This window comes from Neopsephotus bourkii, unplaced genomic scaffold, assembly GCF_033783945.1.
Source record: "Neopsephotus bourkii isolate Nb327-2 ecotype Australia unplaced genomic scaffold, CSIRO-AGI_Nbou_v1 NB_1740, whole genome shotgun sequence".
Classification (NCBI taxonomy): domain Eukaryota; kingdom Metazoa; phylum Chordata; class Aves; order Psittaciformes; family Psittacidae; genus Neopsephotus; species Neopsephotus bourkii.
Genome location: NW_026902214.1, coordinates 268,605 through 277,834, shown reverse-complemented (window position 1 = coordinate 277,834; position 9,230 = coordinate 268,605). Strand labels below are relative to the sequence as shown.

The 9,230-nt window shown below is 38.5% G+C and overlaps 1 protein-coding gene across 2 annotated transcripts in view; it reads right to left on the bottom strand.

Annotated features, from left to right (window-relative positions):
* Positions 1-1,980: 1,980 nt before the first annotated feature.
* HOMER1 (homer scaffold protein 1) overlaps positions 1,981-9,230 on the bottom strand; it is a 92,874-nt gene continuing 85,624 nt past the window's right edge. For both annotated transcript variants that reach the window (XM_061376826.1, XM_061376828.1), the window contains one exon: positions 1,981-5,657. In XM_061376826.1, coding sequence (XP_061232810.1) covers positions 5,469-5,657 — 189 coding nt within the window. In that variant the 3' untranslated portion in view covers positions 1,981-5,468. The remainder of the gene's footprint in view (positions 5,658-9,230) is intronic.

Here is a 9,230-nt window from a genome sequence, read left to right as displayed (position 1 = left end):
CAGGATTTCCAAGTTCTTGTTCCCTCTCTGAAAATCTTATGGCTGCAAATAACCTGCGTGACTGTATTTAACTCAAAAAGGGGAAAACCATACACACAGACTGTACTTAAACATACCTTGTCAGTGTAGCTCTTCCCTTCCCCTTAGCACATGGATGCTTGTATTGTTTGTGAAGGTCGTGGGATCTGCCTCCTTCTTGATCTACTAGGAAAACAATTCTTTGTCTTCAAGAATTACCAGTCACAGAAATGCAAGTTCTCTTCCAAGAAAACTTCTAGGTTTCTACTTTCAATCTAGTGGAAGCAAAAGCAGCTGACACTGCTGGGGCCATGCAGTGAGATGAGGCTCGGATGGGAGCAGATGAACATCCCCAGAGCAGGGATGGACAAGGTCTGAAACTGCTTCTAAGTTAAAAGAAAAATCCCCAAATCCACCTCAGAACTTTGTTACACAGACACCACAAGTGACAGGAATTGATGGCAGGCAAAAACAGGGAGTGTTGTCAAACACTACTGATACCAAACCTCTAGAGTTGTGAAAAGGTTGAAAGGACCTGAAGGGGTTTGCAGACTGTGAGGATGTTGGCTGTGTTCATGACACACACGCCTAATGCTGACCTTGGGAAGCCTATAGCAACCAGAGCAGAGTTTTGGGGCAAGCCAGGTGTGTTCAGTATTATCAGGCTATGAATGCTTAAGGAAAGCAAAATCCCTTTTAATGAACGTTTCCCACCTGCTGCACAGCTCAGGTGGTCTGTCCTTTGCTGTGCAAACCATTCCTGCCTATGTAGTTACACATAAAGGAATCTTGTTGACAACTCTGCACTTCCCCGAGATCGGAAACATCTTTGATGGTTGCTCTTTCTGCCCATGCCTGTGTCTGAAAATGACACAGACTGCCAGATGCACTGTTCCAGCTGAGCTTTGCTTGTGCAGGACCTGGCAATGAGGGAGAAAGTGGGTACAAATTAAGCTTCTGTTTCTTTGGTCCTAGGATGAGCTGCCAGAGGCAGTACTGCAGAGGCAGTACAGGCAGCTACAGGTCCCTGAGAGGTTGTGGAGGGCAAGCTACGAGACCCCATATGGTTCTGTCTATAGAGGTATTGTGATATAAACACTGGCACCCGCTTTCTGGCTATGTTGCACGGCCAGAAGAGTGGACATGAGCCAAACTGACTTCAGGCTCTAACACAAAACTCTGTTCTTAGTTTCCAAACGTTTAACGTAATGCGGAAAACTAATCCTACTTTTCTGAAATAAGTGGAGTGAAACAAGGGACTAATGCTACTAAGCAAAAACACAGATTTTTAAAAGTATGTTATTCGTTGACGTTCTCTGCTTAGCACCATTCAGAAGTAGCGCACACATGCAGCGCTACTAAGAATATGTAAACAAGACAATCTGAACATTGCTTTGCAGAGCCAGGTCTGTTTCCTGAAGAAAACCTAATGTACAGGGGGGCACTTCACTGACATGTCCAGTTACTGAGGCTGAAATGTGCACATTTGGATGAAGTTTCATGATGTTCCTTGTCTTTAACTGTGATCTGACATCCAGACCTAATCTCTAATCAGGTTTATCTTTGGCCTCAAGATCCATGATTTCTGCAGCCAACCAAATTAAGTGGTTTTACTGTCATCCACAGTTCTGCAGAGAATTAAGGTCTGCAACAGTTTTCCATTCTTCTCTCCGTGCAGTATTTCTGAAAACAGGTTTTGATTTTGACTTTTGAATGCGGTGTTCATAAAGCGCTCTTCAGTACAGAATATAAAAGAAGACAGAACAAACTGAAGGTAAACCTGAAGTTAATTCCTAACTGCTAGAAAAATGAGCAGAAATCAGAAATCTTTCATGACTGACAAGACACATCCCAAAGTATTAATTTTTAATTGATGCATTGTTCACTCTTGTGTGGTTTTCTTTAAAGGAATTATCCTGGGAATGCCACCGACAGCATTAAAGAATACTTGTTAGTGTTACATCTGGTTTAGCCCTTTATTTATTTTTATTTTACCTGAAAATGTATTTTCTGAGACCTTATAACAGCATTTCTGCATTATCAGTTCATTTTGTCCTCCTCTTTCCTGGATATATTAGCCAGGAAAAGGAATTCCCAGTCTGTAACAGACACATTAATTCACATGTTTTACTTTGTCCACATAGAAAAATGCAATTTCTGGGTCATTGAGGCATATGGATCATGAACAAGACACTCCAAAAACTAACTATCCAGATGGGGATATACTTACAAAAATCTTTTATGTCAAAGTCAGGATTTCACAACATAACACACTAATAATGCAAAATCCAGTAGCACCTGAAAGATTAAGGTAGCTGCTGCTATCACTTGCACACACTTGCAAAAGATTTAAGAAAAAAATAAAAGTACATTCTCCGGAGAACAGCAAGTGTATTTCAAAATAAAAAACTGCATTTTTGAGTTTTCTTTTTTTTATTTGCTTTGTTTGGTTTGTTTTTTTGTTGAGTATGTGTTAGGCTTTTGGTAATTCCACTTTTTTTTTTTTTTTTTTTTACAACACTGTAGTTGCCATATAAGAAGTTATACACAATGTGACTGCTCTCCTCTACAGTGCAAGTTCATGGTCATGTTTTCAGGCTATAGTCCTCAAACACTCATTTCCTCCTATATATATTCCCACAGATGTATAGTACCTGTCTCTGGGAAAGTAATGCTCCAAGTGGGCAAACTTCCATTGTAAAACAGAAGTGGAGAGTCTACAGTAGGTATAGCCACCTAAGTATGAACTTCAGATTGCAATTTCTAAACACTCACCTACTGTACATAAACATTAAAAATAGTCTTAGCAATAGGACTTGATTTATATGTGCACGTGCGTCCACCTTATCCCACATTTATGTTTGGCAACTATTTGGGAATTCAAAGGTGCAGTCCTCCATAACTGTATTATTAAAATAAAAAAAAAAATTAAGCATATCTACTCTATGAGTAAAGAAATTCTCAAATATCAATTTCCAATTTTAAATTTAATTTCAATAGGAAAATATTAAAAATGTGCACATCTAAATTTTTCCATGTTCTGTATATACATATGTGTGTGTACGTATACATAGAAATACTCATGTACCACACATAGTCACAAAATTTAAGTGGAAATATTTCTGTCCACTATTTTCCCACATGTAAATGACATATTATCCTTAAAAAGTCAATAATAATATCATTAAAAATAATATTACATTTATTCCATCATTAACGTTTTGTGTTTTTATTCTTTCTTCATCCTTATTATGTCCACTGAGCATCAACAGGCCAGATTCTCCTTGTACTTCCACAGATGTTAGGACAACTGAATCTTACTGACATTCAGTTGTCGTAACACAAGGACACATCAAGGACACATCCGGTTTACAGCAGCTAAAGTGACAGGAGAATCAGGCCAAAACATCCCCAATAAAATTAAAAAAATGGTAGTATCTGCTCATCTGGACATGATGAAGATAAACACACCACTGTGTAAAATCCACCGAATGCAAAACATGTAGCTCACCACAAAGTAAGTTTTCAACCAGCAGCACGCTGAACCAAGCTTCCCCCACCCTTTTAATAAATAAAATACATGAGAAAATACCCCCAAAATATGGAGAAAACTTAAACATTGTCTACATTACATACTCTATAATACACAACGGTTTAGCATTTGACCTAAACCATTTTCCTGACTAGTCAGGGGAGACCTGATAAATCACTGGTAAAGAAAATAACCCCAGTATCTTAGAAATAAAGCATGTATGTCTAACAAAAATGAGAACCTGTGTGTATTACATGGTGTATATACACACGGTACACACGTGAAAACAAACTTACATGTTCTAGTTTTGAATAGCAGTCTCTAAGTTGAGAAAACTGTATTGTACAAATTTAATAAGCAGCTAGATTTCATGTTTAACACTCAAATTAACCTGGGGAGCAAACAAAGGTCCATGCATCTTTTGACTCTGAAGTCTGACATTCATTCGTTTTAAAAAAGCCTTCTTCAGTATTACAAGCAGTTTATGGCGAGAATGTACTATGATGCAAGATGCATGACACCTGGCTTACCTTTCAAAGAGTTTTTTGTTTTTTTAAATAAATCTATTATATAAAGACATGTGTGTTTGCCAAAAGTCTGTTAAAATTACATCAAAACAACTTTAAAACCTGCTCACTGAGGATAACTGAATTCAATTTCCTGTTTTTAAACATTTAGTTAACAGTTCAGAATATTGCCTGGTGTGTTTTCAATTAAGATGTGATATGAAGACCATAAAAGAGTAAACATGTCTCCATTTCAATCTGCTATGACAACAAAACTTCTACAAGCAGCTTTCTTGGTTGGACAAGTTCAGCGTACGAGCAATTCCTTGCAATAGCTCTATGCCTTTAAAGCAACCTGTAATAATACAGTACTTTCCATAAGCCATTATTCACAAAACCTGAAACTCATGAGACATTCTGAAAGAGTCTCCTGCAGAACAAGGTAACAGTTAATTTGAACATACATATTCGATATATGTATCAAGGCCAGAAAACAAATAACTAGCTATTCCTTGTTATCTGTGCATATCAAATTTTACACTTAAAATTCTCAAGGGCTTTTTGTCCTTTTTTTCTTTTCCCTTTCTTCTGGGGACTCACCTTCCGTCACTGGTTGGCTTCAAAATACAGTTAAGTGGAAGATAGCATCTCACTGTAATTACATGGAATTCATATGAGAAAGTAAACCTTACATTGGACAATATTGCAGAACACCAGAGTAAGCTCCATAAAGAAATACCATATCTTTCAGTATATATATATATGTGTGTGTGTGTGTACATATATATATATATGTTAAAAAAAACTTCCAGACCAACCAACCAAAAAACCCCCAAAGAAGAACTTTATACAAGCAGTTATAGTAACTTTTTTTCAATTAAAGATGCAACTCTCTCTCACTCCTGGCAAGAATAAATTGGTAATGGCACTGCTTCTCCACAGTGCAAAGTATCCTGAGAAATTATTAAAAACAACAAAATAAAGGGCTGTCATCACTAAATTCTTGCACAAAACACAGCAATTAAATATCTTAAATAAATAAAACAGCAGACAACCTATATTGTTTCTATCACAAAAAAGGGAAGTGACCTGGGACACTGCTAATTCTTCCACAACTCATAATTAGAAGAAGATTGCATTCGATTACTGTTAGTATCTTTCAAGGTATCTGTGGCCAATAATGTACAAGGAGGTAATCTGTAATTCAAGGGGTTTTTTTGTTGTATTTTTTCTAAATTGAGATACTGCTAAGTAAGTTCTAAATTTTACATTGAAATATGACTTAAATTTAAAACAAGCCCTCTCAGAGGAGCAATTTCTAATTTTGTGCAACTTTGATGCAGAGCCCAACACAGTCTTATGAAGAGAGACAGTGCATCTTTAAACTGATTGGCACTGAAAACCCATTTTCTTTAGCTGCATTCTATTAGCTTGGCCAAGTTATCTCGTAACTCTGATAGTTCAAATATTTTTCCATCAAGAATTTCTAAAAGTGTCTTCAAGTTATTGCGAAATGCTTCTTGCTCATTCTGACTTTTCTCCAGACGTTGCTCTAGATCAGACAGCTGGCCTTCCAGGTCTTTGTTTCGAATTTCTACTTCCTTCAGAGAAAATACATAACATGTTAATTGTGTTGTCTGCAAAGAGAAAGCAGTCTCACCTCCTGCTGGTATTCGTGTGCTGGTTTTGTCAACGGTTTTCTAAAACAATTTGCAACCCTTTACAGTTTCCACTAAGCCAAAACCAGAACCCAAATAGTTGTTATGACCACATACATACTGCCAATTCTTCCATTTTTTCAGTAATTCATCTGAAAGTAAGAAACTTTTGGAGAAGGACAAAATTTAGTCAGTAAACAAAGGATGGTAATATACTTACTCTGGTAAGTTATTGCTTCTATCATTCTGAAACATACCACCTACTGAAAACAGCTTCTCAAAGGTTTACTTAAGTTCAAGTATTCCCTGATTTAGACTACATGAATTACTCAAGGAGACAGTTCCTATTAAACCATCTCATACAGAAACCCATCCAGTATACTGCTTTATGGATGGAGGAGTACTGCTTTATTCCTGTCCCACATTACATGCCTTTTCACCCTGAAAATTAAGACAGAAACATCAACTAGCAAGACTGATGTCAAGGTGACACCGATTGTGACAAATTTAAATCAGCAAGTGTAAGCTGAACATCTTGTCTTGCTGCACGGTGCCCCAGAGCAACCCCTGACCCCACAGCAGCTCACTTCTGGGAGCAGGAAAGCATGAGAGACAAGCTGGTCCCATACAGTAGGTAGGGAGACAAGGTGGTGCTGTGTTACACACAGGTGAAGAGATCTGACCCTGAACAGGCCCAGCTCCATCCCAGAGCCTGAGTAGGGATGGAGGTCCTGGCCACCTGGCTCTGTATAAACCAGGTGCTCTCTCTTCTATCAGATGACTAATTCGGCTGTCATATGGGCCTGGAACAACATATTGTCATTTGTCCCATACATTGCACATCTCATAAATTCATGCTAAACTTTCTGATTTCCGTTATGAGAAACACTTTCACAGGCAGCAGAGTGTTTTCAGTAAACCATACGCCCTGTGGAGCCATTCTTTGGAAAAGTGCATAGTGAATTCATCCACTTACACACGTTACATAAACATATTTTCAATACCACTTCCCTCAACAATGGCTTTGCGTCACAAAGCTTTAATGGACCTGCCCTGAGTTTTTACAACGAGTTTCACACAGCTATAGGATGGCTGATTTAGCAGCAGCAACTATGCCAACTGCAAGGGACTCCTTTTTCTGCTCTCCCATTCTCCCACTGGTTTGTTTTGTTACGATTCTTCTGTCTCCCTTCAAAGCTAACAAATATATTCATGTTTACACTGGAAAGATCTCAGCTAACCATAAGAAACAGCTTGACTGATACAGCCAAGAGCAGCAAGTATAAAACGGCAGCCTTGTGTCAATGTCCGTGGCCCAAGACATGTTTCCACCCATGAGGAGTCTGATGGCAGCATCAATTGGCTGCTGCATCCCTGGCCAGTGAAGGGATGGGGTGATGTGGCCAGTGCTCAGTTTTGGCTCCCAGTCCCTGGAGTGGTGGAGAGCTCTGGGACCCCTGCAGTGGTGCAGGCAAAGGCAGCAGAACCTTGAGAACCCGATCTCCTTGTATCTCTGGCTGCTTGTGCAGGCAAGGGTTATGTCCAAGCTGAACTGCAATACCTCCCTTACTTCTTGTTTGTAAATGGGCAAGTCAAAAATTACAGAGTTCTGGGCACTGGTCTTGAACAGCACAGATGGAAGAAGAAATTACCACTTGCTGCCAGGACCAAGAGAACAATTAGTTTAAACTATTTAACATTGGCAATATAGTTACCAAACCACTAAAGGAAGCTAACTGAAAAGAATATTTACAGGAACAATTAAAACACATGTATGCTTATATAGTGATTTGCTACACCACTCCTGCTACAAACAAGCTGATTATAACCCAGCCATTCCCTCCAATGTTTCTTTTTCACTAAGCCTACTCCTGCCCTCCAAACTGGGTACTGACAAGTGCTGCCTAATATAATGCCTGCACAGGTTCAAGACCCTCTGAGACCAAGTGACTGCAGTATAGGACTAAAAGGGAAATTTAAAGTCCTCTCAGCTATGCAGGAATAACACAGTCCTCTCTTTAGCTCACACAAAACTGACTGCTACTTGTCAATGTTTACTCAGATGTCCTGCATCTCCTGTCACTGCTCCTCTTGTACTCATCAAACATGTGTGCTCTAGAAACTCTCCTTGCCACTGCTCTTACCCCAGACATAATTCATTTCTATAAGGAGACAAGCCAGTGATGAAAGGGACCACTTCGGAACAAATGGACAGATACATATATGGCTCTATTTTGTGATACTTGGGCCTGAAGAGTATCCCATTGGCCTGTACCTAATGCTGAAGATCATCTTTCAGGTCCTCCTCAGACACTTTTAAACTGAGATATTGTTCTGCTGTGACCTGTTAGGGTGGTAACACCGAGGTAAAACCAACAGGTTTGTGTTAGACGTAGGCACTTCCATCCATATTCAGCCACAGACTAACTCTCCATTGCTAGTCCTTGCCCTGCATGTCTTCACAGAAGAGATCCATTCTGTTGTTCAGTCTTCCATATTTTGCATATTTTATTTACATTCCATTCTTGATATCTCTTTCCTAATCCATATACACTTAGCTTCCCAAACATTTCCTCAGACAGACTTTCTCCAACACTTCCTCCTGTTTTATTTTCCTTAATTTATATTTAATGATGTAGGGGAAGCAGAATCAACTGAAATACACAAGGAACTGTTGCTTTTAGCTTCTGGAAAATGCTTCTTCCCGAATTTTACATTTGATCCTTACATTTATTTACTCTAGACTAATATTAATGATATTTTTTTTTCAATAGTATTGCATTACACGTTCATGTGCAGCTCATATGCAGTTTCCTATTACAAACAAGTCTACGTCTGGAAAAAATGAATAGGTGTCCCTGTAATATAATCTGTTCCCTAGTTGCATCATTTCACTTTTATTTGCAGTTAATCTCATCTAACAATAAACTGACTCCTTTGATACATTCAGACCCTTTACAGTGCATTTTGCCCTGTTACAGCAGATGCAATAATTTCTCAAACATTGTTTTCTTCTATAAAAGAAGTAAGTTATTAACAAGTTATTGTTTGTTGTTTGCACTGTAATCATCTTCTGTGGAATTCAGTGCAAGGATCTGACTAAAATATTCAAACCACACACAACAGCTATATTTGGGAATCAGCCATAGTAATAAAGATATCCTGACTTACTGTTAGAGTCACACTGATCATGATTCATTGAACGCCTTCTCTACATTGCTAATGGAATTACTAAGTAACAAGGGCCCCAATATGTACCTTTCACACTGATAACATACTGCTTTTCATTGGAATTTGCCAACTGGATTTCTAATTCATTCCCTTCTATGAGTGCATTAGAAATGCAACACACTTTGAAATCATAATTTCTTGGTATAGCACATTTTTCATACAGACTATATTCCAAATTATGTTAGTATTACATAATCCATTTGCAGACACAAGAGGGAAAAAACACAGCACAATAAAAAAAGAGCACAGACCCTGGACAAGTCAACTGTGAGGTCTGTCTGGAGG